General features: G+C 33.6%; 2 protein-coding genes across 2 annotated transcripts; one reads left to right on the top strand and one right to left on the bottom strand.

Moving 5' to 3' along the window:
- Positions 1–768: 768 nt before the first annotated feature.
- On the top strand, positions 769–5011 carry LOC149738300 (monocarboxylate transporter 13-like). The gene is made up of 5 exons (XM_089875367.1): positions 769–995; positions 2727–2917; positions 3124–3267; positions 3394–4368; positions 4586–5011. The coding sequence occupies exons 1-5, from the start codon at positions 862–864 to the stop codon at positions 4792–4794; spliced, it is 1653 nt and encodes a 550-aa protein (XP_089731493.1). The 5' UTR covers positions 769–861; the 3' UTR covers positions 4795–5011.
- Positions 5012–8792: 3781 nt separating this feature from the next.
- On the bottom strand, positions 8793–14193 carry LOC149738299 (N-alpha-acetyltransferase 30-like). The gene is made up of 4 exons (XM_089875371.1): positions 13389–14193; positions 11289–11412; positions 10974–11029; positions 8793–9300 (listed from the first exon to the last, which is right to left on the bottom strand). Exons 1-4 carry the CDS (start codon positions 14088–14090, stop codon positions 9163–9165), a joined length of 1020 nt encoding a protein of 339 aa, XP_089731497.1. The 5' UTR covers positions 14091–14193; the 3' UTR covers positions 8793–9162.
- Positions 14194–15871: the final 1678 nt, after the last annotated feature.

The following is a 15871-nucleotide window of genomic DNA, read 5'->3' as shown; positions in this document are numbered from 1 at the left end:
CGCCGGGAGAAAATCGGCTTGCGTCATGTATTGGCGAACTCGCCCAACGTCACAACGCTATTGTTTAACTGCAGCGTACGGCTTTTTGTTGTTAATATCAAGGAACTGCTTCTTAATAAGCCCTATGTCAACAAGTTGCGTGTAAATAGTTGCTCTCGTGTTTTGGTAAACTGAAAGCTATAAACGACTGACGTGAATTGTTTTTGTCAGTATTGTTGTGACGTAAGTTATTTCTAGTGATTTTGTTTACAGTGAGATATACAGTTTGTTGTTATAAGCGGTGTATGGTATTGTGATAGGCAAAGTATAATATATAATCATGGAAGAATGACATTAATGATAACGACGCTTTGTTAGTAAGACGATGAGTGTAAAATACATGAACGACATGGAATTGTGAGATCGGACAATAGGTTTAACATTGTATCGCAGTTTTTGACAACTCAGCATGTACGAACGACCATGGCAAACAACCCTGCTATCAATTTGGCAAGTCAGCGAAATTTTCATCAATATTTAACGACTGTGTGGCTGGTTGTTATTGCCAATTACTTTGAACCTATGACCCCAACAATATTAGTTTTATGTCGTAGGTAATTTTTGTATGATTGTGATTCTTTGTCGGAGAAGGCTCGTTATCTCTTTATCCAAGTAAATTAATTAAAAAGCGATGCTGATACCTACCTTAAGCTCGGTGTTAAGGGTAAATGGAACAGAAGAAGATTTGTAAGTTAGTTAGAACAGCGGTTCATGGTATAACTTCTCATTAGCGTCGTTCATTTAATTTTTTAGTTTCTAATAGGTTAATTAAGACGATGCAATGAATGTTATATTAAAACGCCTGTAGCTAATGGAATAGAGATGTCTTCGAATATTGTAAACAATGTTAATAACCAAACACAAAGCTCGTCCTCGTCAACGAACAACAACAAGCACGCAAATGGAAAGAGACCATCTCTGCATAATACAAATCCTTTGATTGTGAACAGCAAACAGTAAGTTAGTTTGTAATTTCTTGGAAATTGTTACGTTAGTGGGTTAATAATTGTAACGATTGACTACTTAGTTTTAAATATAGTAGTATCAAGGAAGATGGGACAATTTGTCAGACGGGAGTTTTTTCAATTTTCTTTTTACGGACCCCCGTTTAATGAAAGCCAAAAAATAATATTACAGAATTATTCACAGTATTATGATATAAAACGCACGACAACGCCAATAACTGTTGTTAAATATTAATAAAAATACGTTAAATAGATACAGTTTATTTAAAGCGGTGTTATTTTAAAAGTTTGCTAAAAATAAAGCCGATGAATTTTTCTACACTAGAAATTCAAGTGTGTTGTTAGAACACGCCGGTTTTGTCCGCGTATACAACACGCAATACGGCAAAGGCGTGTTGTTGGTATGGCCTGTTTTTCAGGCTTCAAAACGGCACGCCGTTTTGTAACAACACGCCAGTTTAAAACTAGTGTAGTTTAAGGTGAGCGAAACGATTAAACTAGTTCCTTAAATTTAAAAAAAGAGAATGTTTCGTACAGTTTGCTTTACAAAAATAAGCAGGGGTCAATATGTCTTAAATTAGGAATAAAATCAGCCAAAATTACTATTTTAAATCTATATATATAGTAGGGTGGGGGAAGATGAGACACCTTTTCATTCTATTTTCTCGTCCCATTTAGTAGTAAACAAAAAAATTTAAACAGTTATATAACCCTATCTTCACAACTTCCATGAACTGTAGTTAATCGCCTAAAACTCAATCAGGATATTTGGATATTAAGTGTCCCATCTTCCCCCACCCTTATATAAAGTTTTCGTGACACAGATACTAGCACAAACTATTAATTTCGTTAGGTTAACTACAAGTTGCAGAATGGTATTAATATAAAAATCAATTCAATTCTCCACTTTGTAGTTATGTAGCTTTTATTGCCAAACTTTAAAGGGTTTCTTTTAAATCAATACTTTTTACATCAGAGGTTATTTAAATATAATATATACCAATATAATAAATAATAAAATAACGTATGAAAAATATATTCAAAAAACAGTCACATGCACTTGGAGATAATTTATGATTACTGGCTGGAAGGATAATAGAACAGCAATACCCAGTTTGTGGCAAAAACATAGACTTTATTCAAAATCCTTATTAATTTTCGTTGTTACAAACTTTTATGTATATTTGCAAGATACAAAATTTATTAATTGAAAATATAACAATTCCATTAATTTTTCAAACAATACCACCTTTTCCTACAATAGCATACTAACATGCTTAACTTTAGAAATGGGGCAAGAATGTTTAAACTTAATTTTAAAAAATTCATAAAAGATGGTAGTAAAAACTCATAGTATGACCCAAAATCAGTCTTATACTTTAATTTTTTAAATAGTGGTGTGCAATACGTGCTTATGTGTCCCATCATACCCCCGACTATATCCCGGTTGTTGTATCGACACGTTTTACCGATTATCTGTAAATGATAAATATCGGTCTATAACAACAAAAGTATAAGATTAAATAACTTAATTTGTTTGGGTAGAAATGTGGTTTTGATTGGTATCAATATGTAGAAGGGTATTCCCATAAACAGCGAACATGCAATGCTACGTAACCGTCCATAATATCGCTAAATTGCTTGTATTTTGTGTACTTTGGTAGATGTCGCAATGTTAAGCTCAGTTGTTCAATTATACTGTTATTGTTAATGAAATTATAGATACGTTGAACCTCCCGACGGTGGCTGGGGCTGGGTGATTGTAGTCGCTGTCTGGTTCGACAATATGCTGGTTATCGGAATGTTAAAGTCGTTAGGCGTTCTGTTTCCAGCATTCCGTTCATATTTTCAAGAAAGCGCTGGAGCCATCTCATGGATCAACTCAATTTCTTTGTCTATGAGAGCTACTGCTGGTAAGTATTAGTATTTTATTGTATTTTGTGTGATATTTTTCGATTTAAAGGAGTCACTCAGACTTTTAGTCATGTTAAACGTTTGGTTTGCTAAATGTCATCACTAAAAAGAGTAAAATTAACTTAAGCACGTTGCTGATGTCGTATGTAGCTGATTCAAATGCATAATGGTGTTTATAATCATTCACAATGACTAATCTCAACAGCCCCGCTCTCTGCTGCGCTGAGCAATAAATATGGAGAAAGGAAGGTCGTGGCCCTTGGTGGAGTTTTGGTTGTTATTGGTCTCATCATGAGCGTTTACGCAACTTCACCATACTATTTGTATGGCTCCCTTGGCTGCGTAACAGGTGGAATTATTTTAGCTGTTTAGTATGTTAATACAAACTCGGTTGCAATACCGGTAATTTAAACTTTGAATTATAATGCAGACATTATCGATTGATCAAAAATAATATGTTAATGCTTTTTTATAGGAATTGGTTTTGCCTTTGCCTCTCTTCCAGCTTTAACCATGATTGGTCGCTATTTTAAAGTTCGTCGTTCACTTGCAAACGGACTTTCCAGAAGTGGTGGCGCAGCGACTTTTTTCCTTGCGCCTTTGCTCCAACTACTTGTAACTAATTACGGGTGGCAGGGATGTCTTTTGATAGTTGCTGGACTAGAATTGCATCTAATAGCTTGTGCATTGCTGTTCCGACCTTTACGACTTAAAGAAGAACTGCAATTCGAACCCACCACAACTTTAAAGAACCACCGGGACAATCAGATGCAACCTCATACCTTCAACGATGAATTTACCAAGAGTGATGGTTTTAAATCTGGGTTTGTTGCACACAGAGCAATAAGTGATCGACAAAAATTGAAAATGATGCAGCAAGAAGTTGAGAAACGGGTGCAACAATATGGGGTAACAGAATCTTTGATCGTAGACCACTTTCCTCAAATAGAACCTGTATACCAACCGAAGCAAAAATCGACTCTCGACTTCAGTTTATTGCTTAACCCCAAGTGGGCTGTAATCACCTTAAACCTGGTACTCACTCAGTTTGGGTATTCTATCACACTTGTACATACTGTTGCTAGAGCCAAGCTATTAGGAATAGGCGAATACGAGTCTGCGATGTTGTTATCGTTTGTTGGTTTGTCTGAGGTGGTTGCCCAGTTATCCTCTGGCGCCTTCGCTGACAGACAATACATAAAACGAATACATCTTCACAAGATTTATATTGGGGTGATGGCAATTGCGACGGCGTGTAGCCTCTTGTGCAATTCATTCCTAACCATGGCGATCTACTGCGTTCTTTTCGGCTGTGGATCCGGGAGTTGGCAAGGCAATATTCTTCCTCTTACCGTTGATACTTTGGGAGTACGGACGTTACGCAGCGCTTATGGATTCTGTCTCTTCTTTAGTGGTGTGTGTGGTCAATTGATAGGACCTCCAATTGCAGGTATTGTGGCAGTCAATACGTCTTTATGGTATATATGCCAGTAACCAGTTTACAATTTATATATATGGGAAATTGACCTTAACCCATAAAGTAGAAATAATACTAAATATTAGTAATTGTAAAATTCACTGATAACTTTTTTCGTTTATAGTGTAGCGGCACCCCAAAAAGTTATAGTTTTAAAGATATTTCTTCATTTACCACTTGTATTCATCAGGAATGATGTTCGACGCCACGCAGTCATATACGTACAGCTTCATACTTGCTACAATTTGCTTTTTCATCGCCTCATTCGTGTTATGGCTTGAAGTTCCAGCTTCTAAATTCGTTCGAAGAAAGGAGGAAAAAGCCAGGAAAAACTCAGCAGTTGTTTCAACTGACGAAGATTATGACATTTTAATGCAAGAGATCAGCGGATTAGCATAAGAGAAAGTGATCGTTAAAATATTCACGGCGTGTAATTAAAATCAACTGGACGAAGGCTGTGGCAACCGTTGAAATATTGTATCTACGTTAATGTTGATCTCGATTACTACATTTGATAACTATACTACTTGCATTTATAATTTTGTGATCCACTTGTATACCTACTTCTTTTTGACGAACCTTTAACATAAAGTATAAACAAAAAAACGTTAATTGATCCAAGTGTAAGTGCTGTAGACAATTTGATGATCGAATCACACTGCCTGTTTTACTTGTAAAATAATTCACTTTAACTCATCGGATATAACTTTAAGAAATTTAAGAAAACTGACATAGTATAGCAGTATTGTAATTAGGAGTGGAGGATTTTATATATAAATGTTGAATTCAGCACATAAGAAAGATTATAGCAACGAAGTAAGTTTTCTGATATTTCTTAAATTAAAGACTTATTTCAAACTATACACATAAAGTACTGAACTCATTTATGCTGGCTTTCAATCTAAAAGTTAAAGTACATTTTCCCTACGAATTAGCGCCTTAAACAGATAGAAAAGTAATCGGTAATTACTCATTAATTAGGCGACCGTATGCAGTATGGTTTATAAAACTATGCTTAGTTTAAATTATTTTATAGAGTGTAATCATTTAATTAAATTTTAAGGTATACAGTAGGGTGGGGAAGATGGGACACCTTTTACCTCTATTTTCTCGCCCCGTTCAGTAGTAATCAAAGAACATTCAAAAAATTATAAAACTATATGACCATGACTCCCATTGACCGTTAGTAATTGTTTAAAACACCTTCAGGATATTTAGATATTATGTGCTAAAGGTGTCCCATCTACCCCCACTCTACTATATTTTGAATTTAGCGCTTTTGATCAAACAGTAAAGTAAACGGTAATTATGCGGTTTTAATTCTAAAAGTGTAGTATATATTATGATATAATTTTAATTAATAGTTTAAAGAATAAATGCTAGAATTAAAAATTGAAGTAAGTGCGGAAAAAGTCGTACAAGAAACAACAATAAGAACAACTGTTTGACGAAAGGGATCTATATGACCACTACCGTGCTCAGTAATATACACCGGAAAAATAGCTACAGCTAACGCAAAGTCTACCGGCCCCTTTCTTCGTGTCTGTCACGCCGGTGTTGTAATATATTAGGATCGGCTGTTGAATTTGTGACAGGCGCTTTTACGCATGCGCAGAAGGTTGGACTAATTATTAATACAACTCGAACCAGTTTAACGCAACTACGCTTACCGTCCGGGTACCACGTTTGCACATTAAACTTTACAAGACATAGTTTGATAAAATCTTATATTTATATAATACTTTTGGGGGTGCCTTTGAGCATGTAAGTGGCAATTTAAATTCTTTTTCGTCGAGCAGTTGTTCTTGTTGTATGCGAGACTTTTTTGGCACTTATATCAATTTTTATTGTAGCATTTATTCTTTAAACACTTGAATGAAATCAAAACATAATAACTATTTATATTTTTTAGCCTATAATTTCAGATTTAAATCCGCCTAATTAGCGATTAACCACAAGGATTACTTTCTTGTTTGACCAAAAGCGCTGAAGTTACGGTTCTTATATACCGTCCGTTCGTTCGCCCGTCCGTTTGTACGTTTTTCGTTCGTTCCTTCATGGGAGTGGGGGGAGATGGGACACGTTTCATACTATTTTCTCGTTCCATTTGGCAGTAAACAAGAACATTCAAAGAATTATAAAACCATATCCTCACGACTTCCATAAACCGTTGTTTATTGTTTAAAGTTTGATCAGGATATTTGAATATTAGGTGCTAAAGGTGTCCCATCTTCTCCCACAGTACTATATAAAATGAAATTTGTTTTATGATTTAATTTCAATCTAGAGATTAAACAATAAATGCTAAAATTGAGAATTAGGAAAAGTGCAAGAAAAAAAATCGACGGAAAAGGACGTGCGCCGTAGTTTAACCTCCACGTGCAGCGTAGTTTAGCCTCCACGTGCAACGTAGCTTAGTCCCTACGTGCATCGAAGTTTAACCTTTAGGCGCGTCGTAGTTTAGGTTTATGTGCGTTCTAGTTTCTTACAAAAGCAACACCTCTGATATTTCCTACTAAAAACATACAGACCAAACAATTTTCTCTTTTTTTACCTACAATATCTTGAACATAGTAGGGTGGGGGAAGATGGAACACCTTTTCATTCCGTTTTCTCGTCTCGTTTGGTAGTAAACAAAGAACATTCAAAGACTTCCATCAGGATATTTGAATATTATGTGCTAAAGTGTCCCATCTCCCCCCACTCTACTATAAACTAATTTTGATTAACACTGATCATTTCATATGTTTTGCTATCGTGTCAAATATCGGTGGTAAAAATTGAAATCGTTTGGTCTCTAGAAAATATATTTAAAATTTAGTTACTTGCACAAAAATTTATGAGAAGCGGCTAGTGCGAAAAATAGTGTAGCAATGCCTAATTTGTAGCAAAAATGTAAACTTTATTTATATAGTACAATGGGGAAAGATGGGACCCTTAAGCACATATTGTCTAATATTTCCAAAATAGATGACGGTTTTGGGGTAATACCACGACTTAGTACTATCATTCCTTTATTAATTGACAACAATTTAAGAAAATATAATATAACACACGAGGAGTTATTTAGCGATCCGCATAACAAGTGAAATTTTACAAATTTGAAAACACACAGGATAAGATAGGACAGTTTAAAATGATTGTTAATTTTGATTAATAGGTGTATTTATAAATAGCAATATACGTAAATAGCACGAAATAATACTGTACGCTTTGAAAATTAAGTCTAAACATTCTTTTTCTTGCCCTACTGCTATAGTATTTAACATGTTACCTATACATTATATTATTGCATACCAATTGGTATTGTTTGAACGACAATGGGTAATGTTTGAACATCAATGGATAAATATTGTATCCTACAAATGATGTATATGAACTTGTAATATATTTAAAAACAGTAATCAGCTTTGACGGGCGTTTTATAAAGTCGTGATAATACTGTCGAATAATTCTGTAACCTTATTTTCCTGATTATCATTAAATGGGGGTCCGTATCTTGAACCCATTAACTCTGAGTTACAGGCAGGCGCACTAACCACTATGCCACGGCGCCGGACAGAAATTAAAAAAAGTCTCGTCTGACAAAGTGTCCCATCTTCCCCCACCCTACTATAGTTATTATCAAATTTATGTTATTGCAAGTTCATATGCATTTGTAGGATACAAAATTTACCAATTGATATTCGAACAATACCAATTATCATTCAAACAGTAGAGCAAGAAAAGGAATGTTTAAACCTACCCTGTGTGTTTTCGAATTGGTAAGATCACCCCTGTTGTGCAAATGCTAAAATCGTCATATATTATGATTTTTAGAAGTATTGGGCAATATGTGCTTAAGTGTCTTGTCTCCCCCACTGTACTATAAATATTTAGATTTTTTTATCCTTTTTTTCCTATGTCTAAATTTTCAATCCCTAAGCAACCAACTGGACATTATTCTTGCTCCTTACTTTTCTTTTTTGTTTATTCCGTGTTTGTTTATATTATTTGTTATATAAACAATGATTTGTATTAACATATTGCCCTTGGCAAGTACCAAGAATTTTTTTACATTGAGTGCCCTGGAAACAGTTCATTGTAAACTGGTTGAATTTTTTGTTTTTCCGTCATGCTCCATTCTTGGGATCAATATCTATTGGTCTAGACTAATTAGAACCTTAATATTGTTTAATTAAATGTTGCTTACTTTACTTATATTGTATTGTCTGTAGGGTGTAACCAATATCCATGGTACAATAACAGTGGTGTAACTGTCTCGCCTTTACCACCTATCTTGACGTGGCAGATTCTCTCAAAGAAACAAAGACGAGTAAGGGGTATTGTAAAAATCATGGCTTTAAACAGCGATTGTAAACACACATGTATAAATATGTTATTGACTATTACACAAAAACAGTGATATTAAAACTTTATTGGAGCATTACAAACATTTCGACTTAAACATAATGCATCTGGATATTGTTGTTAAATAAAACGGTTGTATAATTTCGTTCATACAACAAAGTTTCTATACACATTTTACTTTTATAAAATTTCCAAAAAAGTGAAATGTTTAAGTACGTTTCACAGATTAAATAATATTTATGATTAAACAATAGAAGGGTTGAACTTCAAATAAAAATTGGAATTATGAAAACACAACAATGCCCTTCTGTTTTGTTTGTGAAAAAAAAATTGTCATAATTTTTCGTTACATTTATGATATTACAACTTTTTTTTATACAGGAAGTATAGCTCTCACAAATAAATTATTTGAGATTACTAACATAACCACAGTTTTAATCGTAAAGCATCAACACCATTTAGATAATATCGAAAAAGTCTTTTGTCCCGAATAAAGCCCAGGTTTTCATAAAGATTTAGTGCGGACTGGTTTGTCACCTCTGTTTCAAGGACAACCTGCACAATGTTAAATCTACAAGTTACTTACAGTCACAATTCACAAATAAATAAGTTATTTACTTCGTTTCGTTATTTTAAATGACATTGATTGCTAAGGCTATTCAGTTGTTTATCCTTGCTTGACAGAATGGCAAGATGATTGGAAGACTTGAGCAAATATTTATACTACAGGGAGTCCCACACTATATAGGGTGGTTTGTATAGAATGGGTGCCTGTTTGTAGTAGTTGAATGAATATGAATGTAAATTGCTTTATTTTTGGGTGGATGGAAAACGACAGTCATTATAACATAGGGGGTAATGAACCCCGTGTCAGTCTACGATTTACCATGTATTTTACTTGTGGGTGACTATTTTTTTAGATTTGTTTATATATGGCTAAAAATTTGGATAACCTATTAGTGACCAATGGGTTGGAGCAATTGGGGTCAAATGTCTTGCCCAAAGACAAATACACCCATGATGATAGCAGCAATGAGGCTTGAACTCATTACCTCTGGGTTAGAGGCAGCTGCGATAAACACTTTGCCACAGTTAACCAAATATATAGATTATAGACTTATCAGAGTGTAATGAGATATTGTTTTATTAATTATATTTTGCTGAAACTTGGACAACCCATTAGTGCGGCAGTGGTTTATGAATATGATTATTGTGACTTGACTCTCATTCGCTTTTTTGGGGGGTGGTCAAGGGCATTTAATGAACAATAAAATATAATTGACTTGAACAGTAACAATAATAATTAAATATAAAAAAATGGTTTAATCTTGAGTTGTGACATGTGATAAAACAATATTGAAACCACTGCATTAGTTGGTTGAGCTTAAGCATAACAAGTGTTTTGCTTTGCCCAATTAGCAGCATAGAGCTTTCCAAGAAAAATATTGTACTTTTGTAACATATTTTTTCTATTTTTGACCGACTGTCACATATTGCTGTCTAGCGAAACAGGTGTTTGAGCTTTCAAAAAACAATCAATTAAACATTTATCTTTTGGAAAACTTACTACAAGACTCTATTTTAAATTTTTTGGTGAATTTTAAATGAAATCAACAGAAAATGTTTATTTATTTGTAATTTGGGTTTTTAGGCAAAATATAATAAGTTCATTTCTGATTAGGTACTACCTAAATAAAAGTTTGTTTTTTTTTTAATTAGTGATGCCAAAAGAATCAATTACGTCACATAGCCAGAGCCCAGTTGACATCATATGTTAAAAGTTGATTTTTACTATAATTTTGATAAGACTTGCCAAAAACAATTTATTACAATATAACCCTAAAACAACATGTAATGGCAAAAGGCAGTTGTATAATACATACAAAAACATAATTTAAGTAAAAAATTTTAAGTAAAAAAAAAGAAAAAAACAGCTGAGCTTTCTAAAATTTAATTTTAATTGGTAGGCCCTAGATCAACCGAGAGATCAAATAAAATCACTTTGACAGAACCAAAACCTTAATTTTTAGGCAGAATGTTTTAAATGCATATTTGCTTTACTAGCCCCAAGGGGGGTAAAGGCAACGGGTCATTTTAACGAAAATTTAAATTTGTTTATGTATATAGATACTTAACTTGTGATCTGAAGGTTCCAGGATAATAATTTAAAAATTAGGGTTTTTATCAGCAACAAGCTACTCAATCAGTACAAGTTGGGTAAAACATACCTCATCACAGCCATCCTCTACCATTGCTTCAATTGCCATCTTTACTAAGTTGGTACCTATTAAGAAAAGAATCCGGACTAAGCAATATGATCTTGATTTCAGTGGAGGACAATTTTGATGTAAAGAAACCAAATTTTATGTTTCAATAACAGGTGCCTTTTCAAGTTGACTATTTGTTGCCTCTTGATGATTCCTCTGCTTGTTTAAAAAAACAGAAGTAGATAGCCTACGTACCGTTTGGTACAAAGGTAACCATGACATAATCGTGGTACTGGCCAACAAAATTAGCGTTTTGATTTTTAGTACAAAATATACCAATTTTTTTTCTTCTCACAGATTCATCGACCGCCAACATCGCAATGTAACCTCTTCTAGTTATTTTCTTATGCAGATCGAGCTTACATACTATAGCACCAACGTAATTAGCTTCATGTATAGCCTGCAAAGCAGTAGGTACTTAAAATAAACAAATAGTTAACAATAACATGATTGGGGATACCCATTATATACATTTGTAAGACTGGTACAATATATATATTCATAAATATATAATAATATATATTAAAGTGGGGTAAAAAACGATGTATTTGGGGTAAGAAAAGGCAACCTCCTTAGCCCGCTAAAAAATATTTTATTGCGAACAGCTTTTATGGTTAAAAAACTATATTTATTTGCATTAATTTTTCTAAAATTGACAAAAAACTTTGTATAGGGTTTGTTAAACTTTTAATTGGGAGAAGGCCTCTTGTGATAAATGTATGCAGTTATTAACTGTATGTTGAAGTAGCTTGCTGCTGATATATTTTAATTTTGAAAACATTCCACACACTTTTCTCTTGTTTGTTTTACCCTAAAATTGCCCTATGGGAACAGGTAAATTAAACAACTGTTGTTTTTTCTGTGTTTTTTAAACCCTAAACAATATTTGCTTTGTAATAGAATTAACTTTATAGTTATATATATAATTTATATATAATAGTTTAATTTAATTATTGGTTTAATTGATTAATTGTAAGTTAACCATTTATCAAAACCAGATATTTTACAGCTTTGCCTACATTTTCGGGTGATGTAGTTTATGTTTTAGGTTAAAACTGTTTAGTTACAGTTCAGTTTTATTACATATTTTGTGGAAATGTAAATAAAAGTTGATGTTTTAGAGATACTAAAGATTGCATGAAGCATGGGGAGGCAATACTATTTTATAACTGTGACTCTTACAATAAACAACCTAAATATGTTATATAAGTATAAAGTATATTAACATCTTCATAATTACAATGTTTTCCTCAACCAAGCAGCGGGTTTATTCCAAAATAGTAAGGATTCACACAGAGATTCATTGCATCATAATAGCAACTGTTTGACCTAGTAATTGATTACGTCCCAATAGCAATTCGCCAATTAACACCTTGATAATTTGTGTCATAATAGCGATTGTCCCTTGATTATTTAGCCTACAGGTGCTTGAAAACAGGTTGAATATTTGTCTTTTCACTCATGGGATCAAGTGAAGTATTAATACGTTTGCAAGAAATATTTCTTACACGCATAAATACAAGGCAATACTGGTTTATTTAGTGATTATAATGAGACCGCTAGGGCGCTAGACAGCTTAAAGGGGAATACCAACGAAAAAATGAAAATTTGCATATGGATAGATATGATGAAATTTAACCTAAAGGTACCATCAAAGTTTGGAGTAAAAAAATCGGCTGTTTGACAATGCATGGGATTTTCCATTAGAAAGAAATTCACTCAAATTTGATCATTTATAGTTTTTAAAATACTAAAGAAAATTCAAATTTTATTTCGGATTTGGTATAATGAATGCTTCTTTTTCAAGAATATATATAAAAAATTGTAAAACATAGACTTTATTATGTTTTAATTTATCGATTGAACCTAGGTACGTACCAGATTACGCTGACTAAGCATATTTTTTAACCTAATGTTAAACACAAAAAAATGTATATATATATTTCTAATATAAAAAAAGAGAAAAAAAGTTCTGAGTCAGCATAGAGTTGAAATAATTTTTTTTTAAAGACTACCACTAATTGTTTTCTAAGGATGCCACTGCTCATTAGTTTGTACAATATATATATATTGTTATATATATTGTACTTATATATATATATGTATATATATATATAATATGAAATTATTTTAAATTGTCAACTTTGCTCTGCCACACAAGAATAATAAAGTGTTAGCTCAAATTTTATCTTTCCATGGCAGAGCAAATTTGGGAGCTAAAATAAAGCTTTTTTAAGGCTAACAATTAGCACCAACGCATTAGTGACGACTGGGTTGAATACATTACAAAAACTAAAAGCTACATTACAAAAACTAAAAATTATTTGTAATATTTATATAATTATTTAAAGTTAAAATAATAAATTTACTACGTACCAAATAACACAGATGAGGCCAATTGTGGATAAAGTATCTATAAGTATAAATGGAGTATGGCTCGGATAGATCCTTTGTTATTAAATGCATGATAGCTGGCATTTGCAGCTCACTGCTATAACGTGCATAGCATATTCCATTGCTTGCACAAACAATATTTTCTGAATGATCATCGTTTGTTGCATTTATTGGGTACAGGCCTTTTGTATTGGATATTGTTAAGCAGCTTAGAGCGTAACTCATGTCTTGGGTGCAATGTTGGTCTGGTTGAAGATGCTGCTCATTATTTATCAGACTTTTAATGTTGTTATTTTCTAAACCATCCGTCATGCCCTCGGCAGAGGTGTATTTAACTTGATTATCTTCGCCAGAAACATCCGGTTTAGTAGTCTCTTTTTCCTCGTGTGTTTTTTGATAATTACCATGAACATGATTTTTGGGATTTTTAAAACAATTTGTGCTGTTTGAGTTGGGGCAATCAGTTCGTGTTGAACTACTACATTTCATAGTAAATTGCAAATTATTGGACATTTTATCACAATGACCTTTATTTATTTTAGCGTTCCCATTTTTAAGACACACGCTTGTATTTCTTTCTTTGCAATTTGAGGTTACTCCATTTCCACCTGTGTAGCCAGCACGTATTACTTGTTCCAAGTTTGTATTGAACGGCACGCTTGCATTTCCATCACACCGGTCCATCACTTCTACTATACCTTAACGCAATCTGATTCTAGACCGTAGCGACTGATGATCCTACATGAAGAAATTAGTTTTGTATGATCACCAAGGTAACCCCAAAATATAGTATACACACACGATGGAAATATTTAAGGAACATATTAGTGGGACCACCAACCATGAGGTAGGACCAGGTACCTAAACCCAGAGTCGTATAAACACCGAGTAGTCCAACTGCCGTCTATGTGTGTCCAAAATAGAGCAAAAGTGGTGACTTTGACAATGGGTTTAAACGAACTTGTTAAGTTTTGTTTGTGTTTTCCTATTGTGGGAAGGTGTAAAACAGCTTCTATTTACCTTACCAAACATTTTTTAGAAAAAATGTATAAATTTAGCCGCATTAAACGACTAAAATGTCGCAAATCAACCGCTTCTAATTCTAATTTTTGACTTTTTTTTGACACAGAAAACAAATAACACATGTTTTTTACATTTTTCAACCTTTAAATTTGTTTTTGGGCCCAAGTTTTTCTGTAATTTACCGAAAAACATACATTTTCCCTATACCTACTGTGTTATTTTGGACCCAAATTGCCGTTCAATTTGTGTTTTACGTAACAATGGGTTGGACTACTCGGTATTTCTATGGCTCTGCCTAAACCCGCATATGAGAGAGGCCACTCGTAAACTTTCGATTAGAAATAGTTTCTACTATGTCGATCATCGCTAGCGATGAACCGCTTTGGCGCAAAAGATAAAAATTTTCGCGTGAAAAAAATGAATATATTTTGTTGCAGGAATATAATATTGTAAATGTTGGGTGAACTTTTTCAAAATATCGTTTGTTAAGGTGTTTTGTGACTGTTGTTAACACCAACTTCAACGAAAAAAAGAATAATAAAAACGTCCAATATTACCACAGAAAACAAGAGATCACAGATGTAATGCATGAGCACGGTATAAACTAATTAGCATAGTATTAATTAACCCTATCACTACAATGGTCGACTGAGATCGATCAAAAACAAATCAAAAGTAACCAACAAAGCGGGTTTCTGTCGCCATTGGTGACTGTGGAGCAGTAGATAGAATGCATTTATTCGTGTATTATAACTCATTAAACTTAAGACGTACAAGAACTGAAAGTTTGGTAAAGAATATGTGTAAATTGTCCGGCGCCGTGGCGTAGTGGTTAGCGCGCCTGCCTGTAACCATTAGGTAATGGGTTCAAGGCTCGTCGCTGCTACCATTGTGGGCGTATGTGTCTTTGGGCAAGACACTTAACGACAATTGCTCCAACCCAGTGGTCACTAATGGGTTGTCCAAATTATCAGCCATACATAAAAAAATGAAAAAATCACCCACAAAGTAACATATATGGTAACTCGTATGCTGACACGAGGTGTTAAACCCGTGTGATAACGACTGTCGTTTTCCGGCCACGCGAGGATAAAGTAAGTTACATTCATACATTCATTCATTCAAATACGCTTTGTACAACTCCTGTACCATGTGTTGACATGTAAACTTACACTAGTTAACCTTGTCGTCGCTTAAAGACGTTTGTTTTTGTGAATTTGGATAACCGTATAATCACGCAGTATTATAGGTAATGTTAGAAGTTAATATTATTCATATTGTGGCGGCTGCATAGCGATTTATTGCGAGCGGTAAACTAAAAGAGCGAAGAAACGAGAAACGCGGTGTTCATAGAGATAACGATAGGAAAAAGGGACTCGTCTACGCTTCGGTACACACACGCTAATTGTGCGGTTTTAAATCTGAAAATTTAGTCTATTATA

Source organism: Ciona robusta, chromosome 3, assembly GCF_009617815.1.
Source record: "Ciona robusta chromosome 3, ASM961781v2".
Taxonomy (NCBI): domain Eukaryota; kingdom Metazoa; phylum Chordata; class Ascidiacea; order Phlebobranchia; family Cionidae; genus Ciona; species Ciona robusta.
Note: the sequence above shows the minus strand (reverse complement) of the source record. Positions and strands in the feature narration are given on the sequence as shown.

Coding starts and splice junctions, on each gene's coding strand:
- LOC149738299 (XM_089875371.1), bottom strand. CDS start 14,090: ATGGACCGGTGTGATGGAAATGCAAGCGTGCCGTTCAATACAAACTTG. Junction 11,413..13,388: donor GGCCTCATCTGTGTTATTTG/GTACGTAGTAAA, acceptor ACTGCTTTGCAG/GCTATACATGAAGCTAATTA. Junction 9,301..10,973: donor TAGAGGATGGCTGTGATGAG/GTATGTTTTACC, acceptor AACATTGTGCAG/GTTGTCCTTGAAACAGAGGT.
- LOC149738300 (XM_089875367.1), top strand. CDS start 862: ATGTCTTCGAATATTGTAAACAATGTTAATAACCAAACACAAAGCTCG. Junction 2,918..3,123: donor GTCTATGAGAGCTACTGCTG/GTAAGTATTAGT, acceptor TAATCTCAACAG/CCCCGCTCTCTGCTGCGCTG. Junction 3,268..3,393: donor CTCCCTTGGCTGCGTAACAG/GTGGAATTATTT, acceptor GCTTTTTTATAG/GAATTGGTTTTGCCTTTGCC.